The sequence below is a fragment of the Thalassophryne amazonica genome, chromosome 9 (genome assembly GCF_902500255.1).
Source record: "Thalassophryne amazonica chromosome 9, fThaAma1.1, whole genome shotgun sequence".
Classification (NCBI taxonomy): domain Eukaryota; kingdom Metazoa; phylum Chordata; class Actinopteri; order Batrachoidiformes; family Batrachoididae; genus Thalassophryne; species Thalassophryne amazonica.
In genome coordinates, this window is record NC_047111.1 from 81,236,666 (window position 1) to 81,257,696 (window position 21,031).

The 21,031-nt window shown below is 39.9% G+C and overlaps 1 protein-coding gene across 2 annotated transcripts in view; it reads right to left on the reverse strand.

Moving 5' to 3' along the window:
- LOC117517504 (calpain-5-like) overlaps positions 1-21,031 on the reverse strand; it is a 63,460-nt gene that overhangs the window by 31,598 nt on the left and 10,831 nt on the right. The window contains exons 1-6 of one of the 2 annotated variants that reach the window (XM_034178533.1): positions 12,882-13,104; positions 10,734-10,922; positions 4,202-4,333; positions 3,702-3,910; positions 544-736; positions 277-467 (exon numbers count right to left, since the gene is read on the reverse strand). In XM_034178533.1, the coding sequence (XP_034034424.1) occupies positions 277-467; positions 544-736; positions 3,702-3,910; positions 4,202-4,333; positions 10,734-10,898 (890 nt within the window). In that variant the 5' untranslated portion in view covers positions 10,899-10,922; positions 12,882-13,104. Of the gene's footprint in view, positions 1-276; positions 468-543; positions 737-3,701; positions 3,911-4,201; positions 4,334-10,733; positions 10,923-12,881; positions 13,105-21,031 lie in introns of those variants that run through there. The other variant, XM_034178532.1, reaches the window with a different exon arrangement.

Consider the following 21,031-nt stretch of genomic DNA (forward strand, 5'->3'; position numbering starts at 1 on the left):
TTTTTAATGTTGCATCTGTATATACATTTTACTGTATCTACTACTATAAGCAACAGGCTCAGCATCATGTCCCACAGCAGCTTTTACTCAAGGTTCTTGAAATGAAACAATATCTCCACCTGATGGAGATTTACCATTAATGCATGTACAATAGAATTGCATCAATACCTAAATATACATATAATAATGATGATGACAATGAAGATGATGATTATGACCATAATTTGTCACTATACTTTTACTTTTAAAGAAGACAATACGTAATAAACTCCTCACGTGTCACTCCAGGCTCCTTTCCACTCGGTCCGACCCCAGGGGTTCCTCATGCGGATCAGGGGGATGGTTTCATTCTTGAAGTACGCAATCAGTCCATGACCCAAACGCACCCTCTTCACTGCAGTTACAGAATATGCGTGACCTTTGACCAGCCCATTGGCCATCTTATTCTCAATCTCATGAGGCAGCGCCTGAATAGATAGATGATCAAAATGATAACCTGAATTTTGCTTTGAGAGAGGAGAAGCTTTCAGGAGGAGCACAGACATTAATGGAGCAGCTTATGATTCCTCCGCGGTCGTAGACTTTGTAGAGATCATCAAACAGGTGGTCTTGTTTTTGCTGGTCCTTGTAATAGGCTCCTTCCTCCAGATTGATGGTTTCTGCTACAGCTCCAGAGAAATCCACCACAGCATCGCCAGTGTTGCCCCCTTCCAGCGACTCATAGCATCCAGCAAGCCTAAAAAAAAAAAAACAAAGAAGGATTTTTTTTTCTTGGTTCAACACCAAAAGTGCCTGTAAAAAGTAAGATGCCATACATTATTTAAACATTACAGTTGGGTTATTTTTGTAAGTAAGGAGATTTTTGCTGTTGGTTGTCTTGCTTTATGGATTGATCCAGTGCACTGATATTATCCAAATCATTCAGGATGTGTTAAAACCAAGTTAGCGTCAACTTCCATTTTATTCCATTTACTCAATTCAATTTTCAATTTATTTTCATTTATATAGGGCGAAATCACAACAAAGTTGCCTCAAGGCGCTCCACACAAGTAAGGTCTAACCTTACCAACCCCTAGAGCATATACACAGGCGACACCAGACTCAAAGGGGTGACCCTCTGCTTGGGCCATGATACGGACACAATAGACAATACAGGAAATTATACAAGAAATTTTGGGAGCTTTTGGGAGTCCATCCTGGTGCACAAGACAGGAGGCCTGCAGAAGAAAAACAACCACTCCCATCTCTGGATGGAGCCACACTTTAGAGAGAAAAAACAGAATCAGGCGGCAGAAAGACCAATACAGTATAATTTATCAGCATTTAACAACAAGAAAAAGAAGAAATACTAAGGTGATCACTGGCCACTAGCCCTAAGCTTTGCTAAAAGACCCAGAATTAAGATAAAATTGAGGCACCGGCCCGCTCCATTTCCTAATAAAATGAATTTAAAATGTTTTTTTAAACTCACTATTACTAACCCTACTCCTTCCCCCAACCCTAACCATAACCAAGCCCACCCCCCCCCCACACCCCGCTTCACTTTTAATTTTGTGCAGCCATCACAGAATGTATTTGAATGAATTCATGCTGCCCTGATGAAAATGAGGCGCTTTTTGTCACAATATCACAAATCAGTAGATTAATGTACGAGGTCTGTGAGAAAAGTGTCCGACCTTATTATTTTTTTAAAAAACCATATGGATTTGAATCATGTGTGATTACATCAGCCAAGCTTGAACCCTCGTGGGCATGCAAGACTTTTTTCACGCCTGTCGGTGACGTCATTCGCCTGTGAGCACGCCTTGTGGAAGGAGTGGTCCAGCCCCCTATTCAGAATTCCTTTGTCTGAGAAGTTGCTGAGAGACTGGCACTGTGCTTGATCAAAATTTTTTCAAAAACTGTGAGGCACATCCGAGTGGACACCATTCGAGAAATTCAGCTGGTTTTCGGTGAAAATTTTAAGGGCTGATGAGAGATTTTGGATCGTTTCTATCGCTGTAAGGACTTCCCACGGAGCGGGACGTCGCGCAGCGCTCTGAGGCGATGTCGTCATCCTGTTTCAAGCTGGAAACCTCCAAATTTAAGCCTCTGTTTACCCAGGACATCATGAGAGAACAGAGAACTTTCAGAAGAGGTCGGAATCAGCAGTTTATCTGGACATTCCACTGTTGAAGGAGATTTTTTTTAATGAAAGACGTGCGGACGGATTGGTGCGTCGGCTCGCAGCCGGCGCCACAGGAAAAACGCCTCCGTTGGAAGCCTTAAGGACAAGTTGGAACATGCCCTGCTGTTAAACAATTTCTCAGATACTCACTCAACTGAAAGCCACCAAAAGACGCCTGGATTTTACAAATGGTTATCAACACGGAGGTGTTTTTCCTGTGCTATATAAAGGGAGTGCTATATAAAGGGAGAAAAGCAGGGGGCCAAAGACAGACCCCTGTGGAACCCCAAATTTCATGTCACTAAGGCTAGAAATAGTGTTATTGTACAAAACACAGTGAGAATGACTGGTCAAATACGATGTCAACCATGCAAGGGTACTCCAAGTAATCCCAAAATGATTCTCCAGCCTATCGAGTAGAATATGATGATCCATGGTATCAAATGCAGCACTAAGATGTAACATCACCAGAACCACAGTGGTGTCCAAATCCACTGCAAGCAGAAGATCATTCATTACTTTAGTGAGAGCCTTCTCTGTGCAGTGATATTTTCTAAAAGCAGACTGCAGTGGCTCAAAGAGATTACTTTCAGTAAGGTGGTCCACAAGCTGCTGTGAAATTCAAGGATTAATAATTTTTTAATTGTCATTTGAACCTTGTAAAACATTAAAAGAACAAAATTAAGTACTAGGGTCCCAGTGCTCATAATAATGATAATTCATAAAAAAGAAAAATGCGGATGGGCTGAACACAGCGCCACAGAGATTCCACAAACTGACTACACCTGTAGCGGACCGAGCCAGTCTCCCATCGGCCTGAACACCCACACCAAGGGTTGAAACTCACCAACTTGATGGACAATCTCCGCCGCTGAAACCGTATCTGAGTTCTGACGGAGGAACTGGCGCAAAATGCCGAAGTCATGGAGGAACTTTTTTTTTCTGCCACGACAAGGAGTTAAAGTATTATCAGATGTTGTTTTCCAAACTCAGGAGGCTTTGTATGGATTATTTTTCTTCAGGATCGTATGATGATGAATTCCACTGAAACAGGTAAGACTTTTTATTTACTCTGTGTGTGAATTGTGTCCACATGAGGAACGAGGCTTTCAGCCAATTAATGGACAGCATTGACAGACGCATTTTGACTTATGAGTAAAATACATGAAAGCCTATAAAAATCCATAATTTAGCCACATAACTGTTTAAGCTGCAGTGTGCAAAACGTATGAAAAAAGTAGCGGCTTATAGTCTGGAAATTTCAGAGTATGTGTGTGAAAATCCCACATCGAGGTTGACATCACGCAGCTGTAAAGGGTATCGGGTCTCGTAGTATCGGAGACGTTTTATGATTACTAGTATGATTATTAGTACTAGTAAATGAATATGGGATCAGGCCGATACCAGATACTGGTATTGGGATCGGTGCATCCCTAGTTACAAACAGAACTGCTTAAAAAGAAACCCTTGATCGGATTAAGCAGGTATAGAAAATAAATGAAAGAAGTAGTAGTGTGTGTGTGTGTTGACTGACTTGGCATAGGCTTTTTCCAGCAGGGCACTCCAGAATTCATTGTTGCATTTTGAATGGCAGTAGATGAGTTCTTCATTGATTGTAGGCAGCTGATCGTCCACCACCACGTCCACCCACTCTCCCAACACCCAGAACTGAAAGTGAAAGATTCCAGCATAGTTTTCCGGGTGCTTGGAATCCCACTCCTGTTCCTTCCAATCAGCAATTACCTGACATCACACAAATCACACAAATGTGGTTAAAACACGTTTATATTGATTTGTTACTAAATGCAAAACATTCAGTTAAGTGTGAAACTGCAAACGTTGCATGTTTGTTATAAATGAGTTATGGGTAGCTATTGAAGGCTGATTTTTCCTGCTAAACCGGAGTGGAGTAGCCTCAGGTGAATTCCTGCACTTTCTGCATTTAAGCATGGTTTCTTTAACGTACTGTAGGGATATAATGGGTTTCTGTTGACTTTCCTGGAATAGCAGATAAAGTGCAGTAGGCTGACTCACCCTTTTCCAGAGATCTGGCTTCAAAGCCAGACAGGAGCATGCTGCAACAAACCAGCAGTTCCCCACAATCCCCTGGTTCAGGTCGTGTGAGCTGATGCCCTCCACAAACAGATGGGGATCACTGCTGATCTCCTGTAACACACAAAGTAATATGATGGCTGCAGTACCCACAAAGGAGACTTCATTACATGAAAATCGCTTCTTTTTCAACTGTGAGATAATATGAAGGGTCAAAGTGATCAAAATTAATTGAAACATTGAATGTGGTAAATATGAACGCAGTAAAACATAGATTGTGGTAAAAATGAAAACAGTAAAACTTTGAATGTGGTGAAAATGAAAGCAATGATGTTACAAAGGAGCATGTTATAATAAAATATACTGGGTTAAGGTTGGGGTGCTGGTGTTATAAACAAAATCATGTCATATAGACTTGTGTTATACAAGGACTCTACTGTATTATGAGCATTTTGTAATACTTCTACCATAACGTATAAAACACACCTAATTCTTCCTTTGTGAATGAACTCAGAAGCAACAGATGGTACAGTGCTTGGTGGCACCAGAACATCAGTGGCTGCACTTGAACCTCCATAATCCACCAATAACCAGTTTTATTTTAATAATGAAAACATCCGAGAAGTGTTTCAATATAAATATTCATCTTACAGGTTTTGAGATTCCCAGGTAAAATAAGATGCGAGCTTATTACACTTCTTACTTTACATAGGAATCTCCATACAATCCTTATATTAAAACTGCCCCCCCAAAGTTAAGTACAACTTATACAACAGAATTTACAGTAAGGTAAAATGCAGTTTGTGAGTGAGGTCTCTGAAGACATGGCCAGTAAGGAGATGGTCAGTTGACAATATCGATTTGACTTTGATAACCATTGTTCCCTGTTTATATTAACATTTAAAGTGACAACATAATTAAGACTTTAGTTGGTAAAACACAGTATAAATTAATACAGGTACAAATTAAACATTGACAATGAGTATCATAAATTCTTCCCTATAAGATGCACAAAAATGTGACACACTTTGGTCACTCATGACTACAGAAGATGCCCCAATGTCTTCAGGGTGCCAAGCCATCAGTAGCTATGAAGGTAATCTTATTGTATACTATATGTTAGTGTCCTAAGCATAAGTGTTTCTATAGATCATGAAAAACAAAATCGAATTTTGGTGCAGCTTCTAAGCATGAATTTATGGTATGCAGACAACCCTCATTCAGTATAGCTGTATGATCTACTGGTATTACAATTAAATTTCTGCACACCAACTTTACAACAAATCAGGGAATTTTATCCAAGATTGTACATGTTGTTTATTACCCTTAATATTTAAATATAAGTTATATATATGATGTCTTATCTTTCTTATGTCTTATTATTTATTATTATATATACTTTTTCTTGAGCTGCTTGGGTGGGTAGGGAGAGTTCCCATGGGATAAAAAAGCTTTTCAACCTACCATCCCTGGTTCTCAAGACCAGGCACCTAAGTGCCTCTACTCTACTCTTTTCTACTCTTCTATTTTACTCTTCCTTTTTAGATATTTAAATATACCTTAGTATTCTAGCATAGTTCCACCTTAGTATTGGAATATAATATATAAGATATACCTTACTGAATTTTCATGTAAACAAAAATGCACTTGATTTGAATTCTAAAACTGGCTTGTTCACCCAACAACAACTTCAGCCTTCAACATCAGTTCCTTTTGTAAAAACAATATGGCCGCAAGTGCAAAAACGGGCTGAAACAGCTTATTCCAGCTTGCCTCCTAACAGGCTGGCTTATAAGGTGCAGACCTCCTGAAAACCAAAGTCATGCAGGAGCTGCACACGGCTGCACACTTGACCCGAACCACAACAGATGCTGCTTCTGCACCAGATTTTTACCCTGATGGAGCACGAGCAGACACATTTCAAGCTGTACTTACTAGAAATACACTGTTTAAAGATGTTTTGATTGATTGATTGAAGGTTTTATTTCAGACATGAAAAACAAAACAAATATAGGAAAAAACAAACACATACCCTAGAAAAGCAACAACAAATCACAAAAAAAAAACTTCAAACAATTGAAGCTGTTAAGATAATAAACACCTGGAGGTTACCAATCACTAGTGACAATTTGACAAATTGGGACGAACTTTTTGAACAGCTCGAAATTTTCACCCGTCAAAACTGGTGCCGATGATTGCTGTAAGTTGTTCAAGATCGACAAAGATGGATCAAGAAGTTACTATGATGCTTCAAAACATGGCCAATTTGCTTCCAGGATGTAACGGGAAGGAACAGCGCTCTGTGGAATGGCCCCATACAATATTAAAAGAACACATAATGATGATGAAGTTATTAGATGATGATTAAAGGGCAACTAAAGCATTTTTTTTCAACCTGAGTGCTGTTTTTAGATGTTTTGGTGTTCATGTTTTCATACCACTCACAGTAAACAGTTTCTTGTTGTGACATAACAGGCAAAAATGTCGTTAGAATTGTATGGTAGCATGGACTGCTTCTGTACAGAGGTAAGCATGAGCATGTTTACAAAACTAAATGTAAAGAACCTTTGAAGATGACTATAGTGAGCTGCTTACCTTAGCCTCCTGACCGTTTGATGAGGCTGTGCTCCACTGAGTCATTAGAAGTTGATTGTCAATGAGGGGCTCATTCTTTAATTTGCAAGTGCAGCAAGCTCCTCGTCGCGACTTCAAATGACCTTTTCGCATGTTCAGTGGCGACAAGTGGAGGTTTGCTTTGAGTCTTTTTAGCAATTTTAGCAATAGCAAGAGTATGCTTAGGTTAGCCAGGAAAATTTCTGCTGACTCCTCACGTTTTATAAAGAGAATACCAACTTATGCCTTCAGGCAGACGTTTCAGAGTTCCCTCTTTCAAACCTATCAGATTTAAACACTCTTTTGTATATCAGTCAATTCTGCTTTTGAACCAACTATAAATCCAGTGCAATATTAACCCAAGGGTATTCATTGTTGTCTATGTTGTTATGTTGTCTGCCCTGTTGTCTTGGGGATCTGCACTTGTACTTGTGTATTTATCTAGTGTGAACACCATGTGTATGTGGTGTATTTATTGGTAGTGTGATCATCATAGGGTGTTTGGGTGGTCACTCACTGTATATTTTTAAACGAGCCTCCCAGGGATGCAAAATGAATTACAGTTTTAAACTGACAAATAAAGTATATATCTATATATCTATATTTATTTCCTGTACAGCAGTGGTGTCCAAGATATTGCACAAAGGGCCAAGATGGTGCAGGTTTTCTTTAGAGCCACTGACTCCAGCAGGTGATTTTACTAATGAACTCATCCCATCTGTTCAAAGTGATGTTAAGCAGTAAAATCACCTGCTGGAGTTAGTGGGGCTCCTAATTGAAGCTTTTTAAAAATATCTTGGGGAAACAACTGATGCTTGAGGTGATATTGTTTTTAGCACCCAAGATAGCAATGTTCTAAATAAATAAATAAATAAAATTCAAGCTATGCTTGTTGCAATTGTACATACGAGGGCTGTCAATAAAGTAACGGTCCTTTTTATTTTTTTCAAGAACTATATGGATTTCATTAATATGTTTTTACGTCAGACATGCTTGAACCCTCGTGCGCATGCGTGAGTTTTTCCACGCCTGTCAGTGACGTCATTCGCCTGTGAGCACTCCTTGTGGGAGGAGTCGTCCAGCCCCTCGTCGGAATTCCTTTGTCTGAGAAGTTGCTGAGAGACTGGCGCTTTGTTTGATCAAAATTTTTTCTAAATCTGTGAGACACATCGAAGTGGACACGGTTTGAAAAATTAAGCTGGTTTTCAGTGAAAATTTTAACGGCTGATGAGAGATTTTGAGGTGATTCTGTCGCTTTAAGGACTTCCCATGGTGCGAGACGTCGCTCAGCGCTTTCAGCCGCCGTCGTCAGCCTGTTTCAAGCTGAAAACCTCCACATTTCAGGTTCTATTGATCCAGGACGTCGTGAGAGAACAGAGAAGTTTCAGAAGAAGTCGGTTTCAGCATTTTATCCGGATATTCCACTGTTAAAGGAGATTTTTTTAATGAAAGTGCGGGTCCGCGTGTCAGGACGCAGCCGCCGCGACGCTCCGCCACAGGAAAAACACCTCTGTTGAAAGCCTTAAGGACAAGTTGGAACATGTCCTGCCTGTTAAACAATTTCTCATATACTCACTCCACTGAAAGCCATCAAAAGCCGCCTGGATTTTACAAATGGTTATCAACACGGAGGTATTTTTCCTGTGTCGCCGCACCATGTCGGCTGCGTCCCGACGCGCGGATCCGTCCGCACGTCTTTCATTAAAAAAATCTCCTTTAACAGTGGAATATCCGGATAAAATGCTGAAACCGACTTCTTCTGAAACTTCTCTGTTCTCTCACGACGTCCTGGATCAATAGAGCCTGAAATGTGGAGGTTTTCAGCTTGAACAGGCTGACGACGGCGGTTGAGAGCGCTGAGCGACGTCTCGCACCGTGGGAAGTCCTTAAAGCGACAGAATCACCTCAAAATCTCTCATCAGCCATTAAAATTTTCACTGAAAACCAGCTTAATTTTTCGAACCGTGTCCACTTCGATGTGTCTCACAGGTTTAGAAAAAATTTTGATCAAACAACGCGCCAGTCTCTCAGCAACTTCTCAGACAAAGGAATTCCGACGAGGGGCTGGACGACTCCTCCCACAAGGAGTGCTCACAGGCGAATGACGTCACCGACAGGCGTGGAAAAACTCACGCATGCGCACGAGGGTTCAAGCATGTCTGACGTAAAAACATATGAATGAAATCCATATAGTTTTTGAAAAAAATAAAAAGGACCGTTACTTTATTGACAGCCCTCGTATTTAAACAACTTTGAATGAATATGGTAAATGGACTGCATTTATATAGCGCTTTTCCATCTGCATCAGACGCTCAAAGCGCTTTACAATTATGCCTCACATTCACCCCGATGTCAGGGTGCTGCCATACAAGGTGCTCACTACACACCGGAAGCTATATGGAAGCTAACATAACATACAGAGAAAGACTTTTGTTTTTATTTTATTTTATTTATTTTGCAAAATGAAATAGTGATAGATGACAGATGATCGATAAGAAAATAACTATTTTTTTTCCACAGTATTATTTTATAATTAGATATGAGTTAAAGTACTTGTCAAACTATGATTTTTTAATTTTATTTTTGGTATTTGGAAGCATTTGTACTCATCCAGTGTAACAAACATTGACAACAAAGCATATTTATGTTATTTAGTTATGTTCTGATCTTTGCAAAAAAAAAAAAAAGCACCATGCATGATTTTTTCTAACTGTTATATCTTTTTCCAATAAATTCTTAAGCCAATAATTGCCACTTTATAATCTGTCACATCCAGCATTTATTCTCAAAATGAAAACCAAATAGGAAAAGATTAAAAAAAACAAGAGCAATCAGAGATTTCTGACATCTGCCAATCACCTCCAAAATTCAGTAGAGTCTTCCATGCTCTAATATCTATTTGTGGTGCAAATTTGGTGAGTATCCATGAAGTAGTTTTGAAGTAATCCTTCAACACCTAAATAAAATGAAATCTTGATCCAGAATCCGGATTTGGATCACCTCCAAAATTCAGTGGGGCCTTCCATGCCCTAATATCTATCTCTGGTGAAAATTTGATGAGAATCCATGAAGTAGTTTTGAAGAAATCCCTCAAAGCCTAAATAAAGTGAAATCTTGATCCAGAATCCGGATCCGGATCGCCTCCAAAATTTCAACCTGGTCTCATGGCAAATCGCGATTCAGCAGCACGAAATATACATTAATCTTTTGGTTTGTGACATTGTGATGAAAAAAAATCGCCTCATTTTCATCATGGCAGCACAAATTCATTCTAATACATTCTGTGATGGCTGCATGAAATTAAAAGTGAAGCGGGGGGTCGGGTGGTTAAGGTTAGGGTTGGGAGTAGGGTTAGTAATATTGAATTTAAAAAAAACAGTCACGAAAATTTTACTCATTTAGTGACGGGAAGACGAAAAAAATGTGACTGGGCTGTAAATTTAATGAACATCCTTAACGGACGCAAAAAAAACAAAAAAACAAAAACATAAAACACTCCACCTCAGCTGATGAGTATTATAGTAGGTGCATTTATGTAAAATATAGTGGTGATGAGGACTTACTTTTCTGATCTGTTCCTATTTTGTTCTTGGTTTAAACAAACTACAACAGCAACAGCTAATTTGCACAAACATTAAATCTATGAGGGTCAACTGAAAAGTTCTGCCCCTGCTTCAGTAACAACAAGATAAATGAATCACATATCTGCTTATTCTCATAGCAGGTCCACTTCGTGCTTGTTATTGTGGAGGAAGAACCTTTCAGCTGACTCTCGTCACAGCGATGACTGTAAAATCTGTAATATGGTGCAGTAATCCTTATACTTGAAGTGGAGCGTCCACTTCAAGTGGTGTTTGGCAGTAAGCCGGGACGTCGAACACAAATCAAACATGTTTCTCACCGCAGGCCGTTTCCACTCCACACGACCGGGAGGTGGTCTCCTAAAGAACAGCGAGTCATTGGTGGCAGGGAATTCTGGATCCTCAAACAGCTTCTTGCTGGTGATGCAGTCCTTCTTGAGTTCAGCGTAGTGCTGGTTTTTGTACGGGCTGGCGGAGGAGAACATGGCCCACACGCTGAGGCCTCACAGCTGCAGAGTGATGACAGACACCAGACGATTTCTGACTTTATATAGAGAGAGTTTACACTTGATGCAGGCAGGATCTCACTCTAAACTCTGACTCTCAACATTCCTGGACAGAGATAAGCACGTGCACTCTTTCCATCAAATCCCTCCACAACCCTCCACACTGTGGGTAAAGATTCCCAGATCCACAGACTGTGACCCGGCGTTTGTCTGGAGTCAACAGACTGTTTACATGTTGTGTTTACGTGTTATTTATTCCATTCTTTCATTAACAGAAATCACACAGCTTTCATTAAATCAAAGCTGTGATGAGGTTTAGCCTCCATTTGTCATGTGGTTCACCAAGGAAGAGGGAAATTTGTCTTAACGGATTAAATCAAATCAAATCAATTTTATTTATATAGCGCCAAATCACAACAACAGTTGCCCCAAGGCGCTTTATATTGTAAGGCAAAAGCCATACAATAATTACAGAAAAACCCCAACGGTCAAAACGACCCCCTGTGAGCAAGCACTTGGCGACAGTGGGAAGGAAAAACTCCCTTTTAACAGGAAAAAACCTCCAGCAGAACCAGGCTCAGGGAGGGGCAGTCTTCTGCTGGGACTGGTTGGGGCTGAGGGAGAGAACCAGGAAAAAGACATGCTGTGGAGGGGAGCAGAGATCAATCACTAATGATTAAATGCAGAGTGGTGCATACAGAGCAAAAAGAGAAAGAAACACTCAGTGCATCATGGGAACCCCCCAGCAGTCTAAGTCTATAGCAGCATAACTAAGGGATGGTTCAGGGTCACCTGATCCAGCCCTAACTATAAGCTTTAGCAAAAAGGAAAGTTTTAAAGCTTTAAAGTTTTAAAACTTAAAGTTTTAAAGGATTAAAGCTCTGTTTCACAACTTGCTATTCTGCAATTCAATCAAAACAGAAAAACCCTTTAGTTGAACTCAGTTCCATCTTGTGCGCCATATGTAGCCCCATCTCAATTAAATTCAACTATTACATGATGGTCTTCGTCTGCATGTGGCAACGTGTATTTATTGGGTAGAAATCCAGCACAAAATGGAACAGAGTTCATCCAGTGAATTAGTTATTCTTGTTGATTTTGTTTGTTTTTGTGTTCTGAGGTGACACACTGTATTCATGCAGCCCAATATTTTTTAATGACAAGACTACCAGTTTTATTTCCAGTTTTCTTCAGACAGGTCAGGGGATGGATATATGAACATTTCCAAGTCACTGAATATGTCTTGAACTTTATTTACATCTGTTATGAAGAAATAAACAGTATGGCACTCTGTGGTAAATCTGTGTGGAGTACAGTTCTCAAAAACTGAGTGACTGTGCAAGAAGGAGAAGAGTGAGGAAAGCCACCAAGACACCCAGACAACCCAGAAGAAGTTATAGGCTTCTGTGGCTGTGATTGGAGAAATAGTGCATATAGTGCATGTTTTGCATTTTGTATCCCCAGTTATACAGCTTCATGATGAAGTGGTATAGACGAGGATGGATTTTCTTTCACCAAAACATCTAATCTAGGTTTACATCTCAGATGTACCTTCTGGCAAACTGTAGCTGAACTTTCAGGTCGTCTTTTTAAGAAAACCCCACAGACAAAACCCCACAAAATAAACTCACATTTTCAATGGAAGCAACAAGCGCCAAAGTGGCTTAAGCATGTTCTTTACAAAAATCCACAAAGACTGTCTTTTACAAATCCAATCAGGTGAAAAACAGTCTTTCCAAAGCAGATATATAATCAGCTTTTACAGACAGTGGCAAAAAAAGCAGCTCTGGCAGGCAGAAAGAAATGACAAAGATAACTAGAACTGGAAGGACAACATGCAGGAAATGATAAGTAATCAGCAAAATATGTTAATTTGTTTAATTATAATAATCCTCTGGAGGTAAGTAAGCAGAGTTGAAACACAAAGAGAAGAAGAAATGTTCAATTAAACGTCCACCGTACCTCTAAGACAGCACAAGTTACTCCTTGTTCCGCAGTCAGGAATATTTCTCGGTGTCGTGGCTGCCTGCACAGCCCTCCCACAGCCACTCACTCACCTTTTTTCTTTTTCTTCCTGTGTGTTGCTGGAGCCAAACCCTGGTGGTGTCTGTTTACTGAGCTCACCTGGATTTTATTAGCGCTCCTTCTTAATATTTTATTCCCATATGTGGCTGAAGAAAGGAGAAACACATCTGTAGATGTTCTGATTGTGAAAATAAATGATTCTGTGGCTGAGGAAGTATCTGTGTGTGTGTTTGTTCTTATGTGTGTTGTGTGACTGGCACCTAAAGTGATCAGGCAGGTTAGATTCAGTTGTTTATTTGGGCTTTAACAAATCATATGTGAAGATCAAACAAAACCCGGTGTTCCTGATTTTAAAAATGAAGGTTTCCAGCATTTATAGTTACAACTTTAAAGTTGTGCAATGTGCAAAAAGCTACACACACACACACGCACACACACAATGGTTGTGTCACAGACATTTTTAACCTGCACCTCGGTGTGTGTGTGTGAGAGAGAGAGAGAGAGAGAGAGAGAGAGAGAGAGAGAGAGAGAGAGAGAGAGAGAGAGAGAGAGAGAGAGAGAGAGAGAGAGAAAGAACAAGGACAAGATACTTGGTTCTATGTTGATACTATGTTGAGATGGTTACATTTTAGAGTTGATCGCATAGATGTCAAGGTCAACGTCAATGAAAAAATGTTGTGAAAAACAGTTTTTTAACCATATATCTCTGCAACCAGTAGGGCTGAGAGATGATCTGAAGTTTATATTGATCAACAAAATATTTGTGATTGATTGGTATGAGTGGTGTGATGCTGAAGTCACAAGGAAGTCATGTTTGTTCAAAAACTACATTGTTCATGATATGTTGTTGTCTTTGAGGTTACCATGTTCCCTGCTTAAATGAGTCCAGTTTTGGAGTGAGAGAATAATACAGAACATTGAGTGAGGCCTTAAAAGGCCCAGGGGCCCCCTCCCCAGAACCTGAAGGGTTTTAGCCATGCTAATGCTCCCCAGAACATTTTACCGGGAAAAAAAAGTCTGAAGGACTCAAATGACATGGTGAGATGGTGAGGAGCTTCGCTCATTAACGTTGTCAACATAAACATATTATTTACTGTTGTTGTAAATTACACTGATCAGCCAATAAATCTATCGATGTCAAAAATACACTAGTTACTGTTCTTGATGTTCTACTTACCAATGATATTTCATGAATATATTAAATAAACCCATATCTATGGTCCATTAAAGCCTACAGCAGTGTATCATTAACGAATGAGTGTTCCTTCATCTCAAGACCTTCATACACCAATTTTGAACTGTGGTGTATCACATACAATCCACATGATATACATTTATATCAACCTACGTCAATGTTTGGCCCAAGGGTTTGCCTTAGTTATATTAAACATGGGAATTTGCATCACCTTTCAAGAAAAAGTTGGGGGTTGGTGGTTGAATGTAGACAAAACACTGTGCACATTCAAAAGCTTGTATATACTACTAACATGAACTATCAGACATGGATATATCCCAGCGTGCAGAGCGCAGGGTTTGCACCAGCCCTCTGATGCTTTCATTAAACACTTAATTTGATATAAAATATTTAGATGATTGATCAATTAGTCTGTCAACAGAAAAAATAAATAAATTATTTTAAATATGAACTCGTCACGGGCAATTTCTCAATGAGAAATGTTGCTTAATATTTTCTAGTTTTCACATTATGAGCATTTGCTGCTTATAAATCAATGGAGGGGAGACGGTTTTAGCACTTCTGCCTGTTTGTTTTTGTGTTTGAGCTCTCACAGTTTACACCGTAAAATATATGTTGAATTTACTAAAAAAGATATGCAAACTTTGTGCCTTAAAGAAATAATTTATGTTGTCTTAAATTAATCCGACTTGATTAACTTAATTATTGTGAGTGTGCAGTACTCAAATGAATTGAAATAATTGGATAATAGTAACTTCTTCATTTTGATTTAGCAGTACTCAAATAAACGTAAATACCTAGATTATAGTATGAGTTTGCAGTACTGAAATAAATTAGATTACAGTAACTTATTTACTGTGAGCATCCAGTACTCAAGTGACAGCTTAAATGTCTAGTTTTGCTCATTCATCATATTCAAGTAAACTTAATTTAACTGATACTACAGCGGAAGCTACAGCTAACCGCTAACTTTTAGTATTGACTCCGGTACACTGTCAGCTACTGACAAGCCAGTTCTGTGTTTAAGCACTGCCAATGCTTCTGAGTAAAAATAAAGGCGAGCACAAACCCAACACAAGCAACGAGTCAGAGCTAAGGAAAACACATTTACTTTCAACATGGAACAGTACTGACGTGTTGCAGAAGACATTAGAAGCAAAGCAGTGCTGACTTATGGTTTTGATTTATAAACCAAACTAATTCCGGACAGTTTATCAACAAGTGAAAAACAAGTTGGAGAGAGTCCAAACATGGGCTCACCATGGACATGTGTGGGCGGGAATGCGCAAAGTAAATGAGGCAGATCTGTGCATGTCTGAAAGAACACCCCAAAGGACACTGGGAACGAAAAAATTTTTTTTCTAATTTCGCTTAAATGGAATACATCAAGTAATGCATGTCTTCCAGTCTCAAATAATGACAGCCACCACTGTCATTATGTCCACCAAAGATAATTTCACTTTATACGCTATAAAGGATTACACCAAAACTACTTCATGGATTCTCACCAAATTTACACCACAGATAGATATTAGGTGATCCAGATCCAGATTGCGAGACGTCAGAAATCACTGATTGGTCTTGAGACTGTGGACAGTTTCAAATACCTGGGTGTTCACCTCAACAGCAAACTGGACTGGACTCACAACACCGACGCCCTGTACAAAAAAGGCCAGAGTCGCCTCCACCTCCTGAGGAGACTGAGATCCTTTGGAGTGAGCAGGCCTCTGCTTAAGACCTTCTACGACTCTGTTGTAGCCTCTTTGCTCCTCTATGCTGTCGTCTGTTGGGCCCCTGGCAGCACATAGCAGTCTGTGTCCAGCTCTGTGCTGCTGTGCTGCTCTGTCCTGGGCTGTCCTCTAGACTCTCTGGAGGAGGTGGCTGAGAGGAGGGTGTTAGTCAAGTTCAAATCCATAATGGACAACTCCTCTCACCCTCTGCACTGGACTGTAGTGGAGCTGAGCAGCTTCTTCAGTGACAGACTGAGGCACCCTCAGTGCAAGAAGGAACAATACCGCTGCTGCTGTCAGACTGTACAATAACATAAATAATATAAATGCAATTATATATATATATATATATATATATATATATATATATATATATATATATATATATAGACACCATGGTTAGTGCACAGGTGTGCCTTAGACCCACAATATTTTTTATTTTTTATCTTTTATTGCCCACAATAAAAGGCCACTCTGAAAGGTGCAGTTTTATCACACAGCACAATGCCACAGATGTTGCAAGATTTGAGGGAGTGTGCAATTGGCATGCTGACAGGAGGAATGTCAACTAGAGCTGTTGCTCGTGTATTGAATGTTCATTTCTCTACCATAAGCCATCTCCAAAGGCGTTTTAGAGAATTTGGCAGTATATCCAACCAGCCTCACAACTGCAGACTACGTGTAACCACACCAGCCCAGAACCTCCACATCCAGCATGTTCACCTCCAAGATCGTCTGAGACCAGCCACTCGGACAGCTGCTGAAACAATCGGTTTGCATAACCAAAGAATTTCTGCACAAACTGTCAGAAACCGTCTCAGGGAAGCTCATCTGCATGCTCGTCGTACTCATCGGGGTCTCGACCTGACTCCAGTTCTTCATTGTAACCGACTTGAGTGGGCAAATGCTCACATTCGCTGGCGTTTGGCACGTTGGAGAGGTGTTCTCTTCACGGATGAATCCTGGTTCACACTGTTCAGGGCAGATGGCAGACAGCGTGTGTGGCATTGTGTGGGTGAGTGGTTTTCTGATGTCAATGTTGTGGATCAAGTGGCCCATGGTGGCGGTGGGGTTATGGTATGGGCAGGCGTCTGTTATGGACGAAGAACACAGGTGCATTTTATTGAATGCACAGGCATTTTGAATGCACAGAGATACCATGACGAGATCCTGAGGCCCATTGTTGTGCCATACATCCAAGAACATCACCTCATGTTGCAGCAGGATAATGCACGGCCCCATGTTGCAAGGATCTGTACACAATTCTTGGAAGCTGAAAATGTCCCAGTTCTTGCATGGCCGGCATACTCACCGGACATGTCACCCATTGAGCATGTTTGGGATGCTCTGGACCGGCATATACGACAGCGTGTACCAGTTCCTGCCAATATCCAGCAACTTCGCACAGCCATTGAAGAGGAGTGGACCACCATTCCACAGGCCACAATGTGGCCACTATGTGAAGGGGATGTGTTGCACTGCATGAGGTAAATGGTGGTCACACCAGATACTGACTGGTATCCCCCCCCAATAAAACAAAACTGCACCTTTCAGAGTGACCTTTTATTGTGGACAGTCTAAGGCACACCTGTGCACTAATCATGGTGTCTAATCAGCATCTTGGTATGGCACACCTGTGAGGTGGGATGGATTATCTCAGCAAAGGAGAAGTGCTCACTATCACAGATTTAGACTGGTTTGTGAACAATATTTGAGGGAAATGGTGATATTGTGTATGTGGAAAAAGTTTTAGATCTTTGAGTTCATCTCATACAAAATGGGAGCAAAACCAAAAGTGTTGCGTTTATATTTTTGTTGAGTGTATATATATATATATATATATATATATATATATATATATATATATATATATATATATATATATATATATATATATATATATATATATATATATATATATATATATATATATTCTTATTTTATTGTATTGTTACAAGTATTATTATTATTGCTTATCTTGTACATGCTGTTTGATGCACATCTTCCTCCACTCACACTCATCTTGTGTGTTTTTTAAGAGCTGATGTAACATGTGAATTCATCCACTGTGAGATCAATAAAGTCTTATCTTATCTTAAATTCCATGTGGATTTACTGTATCTGAGTAAAATATTGTGAAGCAATCTGATAATGTCACTGAGATGAAACAAGTTTTTACATTACTGACAGTAAAATAACATGAATTAAAAATAGAATGTTCCTGTTGTCCAGGCAGCAGGGAGAAAAAACACAACAGAAAGCAGCTTAGTTTCTTTTCATAGCTACATTTTATTTATGATCACATATATTTTTAATGTTGGCACACTTAACATTTATGGCAGTGACACCCAAAGTATTGCTGAAGGCAATTAGGATTAAATACAGAATGTGAATAAAATGTAAATTGGCCAACATAAAGTGTTGCAGAGACACGTAGAGTGGTGTTTCTTTCTAAAGTCGCCTCATTGTGTCATTCGTCATGACATAAAATAAAAAATAAATTACTTTGTCGATAAAGTGAATTTAATGTACAAAGATTGATTTCAGGTGAGCTTGGTGTATAAATCTCATTTTTCCAGGCAGTGAGAGCCATCAGCTGGCTGATGGAAACAAGTTAGAGACAAAAACCAAATCAGCTCATTTCAATAAACACGCAATGCAGCCCGAACATGATTTTATCGAGTGACCAGTCGCAAAAGTACAAATTCTTGCCTTAGGATTTGCCACTTCGCTGAAAGTGACGTGTACTCGCGCCATCCCATAGGATTTAATACACAGCTGAACGAAGGTTAGCCTGGGTTGGTCTCTGATCCACAGGCCACCTCTTTACCCATGTATATGCTGCGCGCGCGCGCACACACACACACACACACACACACACACACACACACACACACACACACACACACACACACACACACACACACACACACACACACACACACACCATGAAACCATAAAATGTAGCATTTTTGCTAAAACTGTGGAGTAAAATATGTGATGTGCATGTTGCTTTAAATATCAGACATGTTTCCATAGTAACCAGACAACAATTCATCTGATGACCTTTGAGCACCAAACTGACATTATAATGAGAAAACAGAGACTTTGAATTCAGAAACACATCAACCACCAAACTGTTCACACCTTTGGAGCAATAAGAAACATTTATCTCTGAACTTTATCAAACAGGTAAATTGAAATGACATAAATACGAGGTCTATTAGAAAAGTATCCGACCTTATTATTTTTTCAAAAACCATATGGATTTGAATCACGTGTGATTACATCAGACATGCTTGAACCCTCGTGGGCATGCGAGAGTTTTTTCACGCCTGTCGGTTACGTCATTTGCCTGTGGGCAGTCTTTGAGTGAGGAGTCGCCCACCCTCTCGTCGATTTTTTCATTGTTTAGGAATGGCTCAGAGACTGTTGCTTTGTTTGATCAAAATTTTTTCAAAGCTGTAAGGCACAACTGAGTGGACACCATTCAATAAATTCAGCTGGTTTTCGGTAAAAATTTTAACGGCTGATGAGAGATTTCGGTCTGGTAGTGTCGCCGTAAGGACGGCCCACGGTGCCTGACGGCGATCTGCACTTCGAGGCGGCAGCGTCTCACCGTTTCAAGTTGAATTGATTTTAAAATTTTAATGTTTGTTTTTAAAGCTATTTATGGCCTTGCACCTCCCTACTTGTCTGAAATTTTAACTTTGCGCACCTACAGTAGGACGTTAAGGGCGTCTGGCCAGCTTTACTTAGATGTTCCAAGGTCAAGATATAAACGCTGGGGTGATCATGCTTTCGCGGTAGCTGGCCCCAGACTGTGGAATGAGCTACCTCTTGAGTTACGTACTATTCCTGACCTAGCACTTTTTAAATCTAAGTTAAAGACTTATTTATTTAAACTGGCTTTTAACACTTAGTGGGGAGGTGACATGTTCTGTTATTTTTATGTTTTTTTTTTATGTGTTGTTTTAAAATTTTATTTTATATGTGTTTTATTTTGTAAATTTGTGTTTTTAATGTTAAGCACTTTGGACACCAGTCGGTGCTGTAAAGCGCTTTATAAATAAATGTTGATTGAACATGGAGGTGTTTTTCCTGTCGCAGCGCACACAAATTCGCCGAGTCGTTTCCGTGACGACTCGGCGAATTTGCGCGCACGTCTTTCATTACAAAATGTCCTTAAACAGTGGAATGTCCGCATAAAGTCCTCATGCCGGCCTCTTCTGAATCTTCTCTGTTCTCTCACGACATCCTGGGTGAATTAAGCCTTAAATTAGGATGTTTTCAGGTCGAAACAGGCTGACGAATGCGCCTGGAAGCGCTGCGCAACATCCCGCTCCGTGGGAAGTCCTTACACCGACAGAAACACCCCATAATCTCTCATCAGCCGTTAAACTTTTCACTGAAAACCAGCTTAATTTCTCGAATAGTGTCCACTCGGATATTCCTCACAGGTCCAGAAAAAATTTTGATAAAGCAACGCGCGCCGTCTTGAGCAGCGTGTGAAACAAAGGAATTCAGCCGAGAGGGCGGGACCACATCTCACTCAAGGCCTGCCCACAGGGAAATGACGTCACCGACACGCGTGAAAAAACTCACGCATGCGCACGAGGGTTCAAGCATGATTGGTGTAATCGCACGTCATTCAAATCCATATAGTTTTTTAAAAAATAAAAAGGTAGGATACTTTTCTGATAGACCTCGTACACACCAAATTATGAATACGTATTGCATGTAAATTACTATGCTGTTGTAAGTGAACAAGATAAGGTGTGCCATTTGAAATCACTTAATCAAAAGTGCACACAGTAAGTACACGGCCTATTTCTATCTGGATTTACTGTATCTGGGTAAAATATTGTGATAATGTCACTGAGATGAAACAAGCTTTTACATTAATGACAGTAAATTAATATGAATTTTTAAAAGAATGTTCCTGTTGTCCAGGCAGCAGGTGAGAAAAACTAAACAATAACTTTCTTCTGTTGGGTAACACTTTGATAACACCACAATCAATCAGTTTGTAAAAAAAAAAAAAAAAGAAAAAAAAAAGTGTCTGGTCCCTTTAAAAAAAAACTGTACTTTGAGTAAATTTGGGTTTCTATTACTTTAAACCAGGGGTGGGCAACGAGGGCCGAGACAGTGCAGGTTTTCCT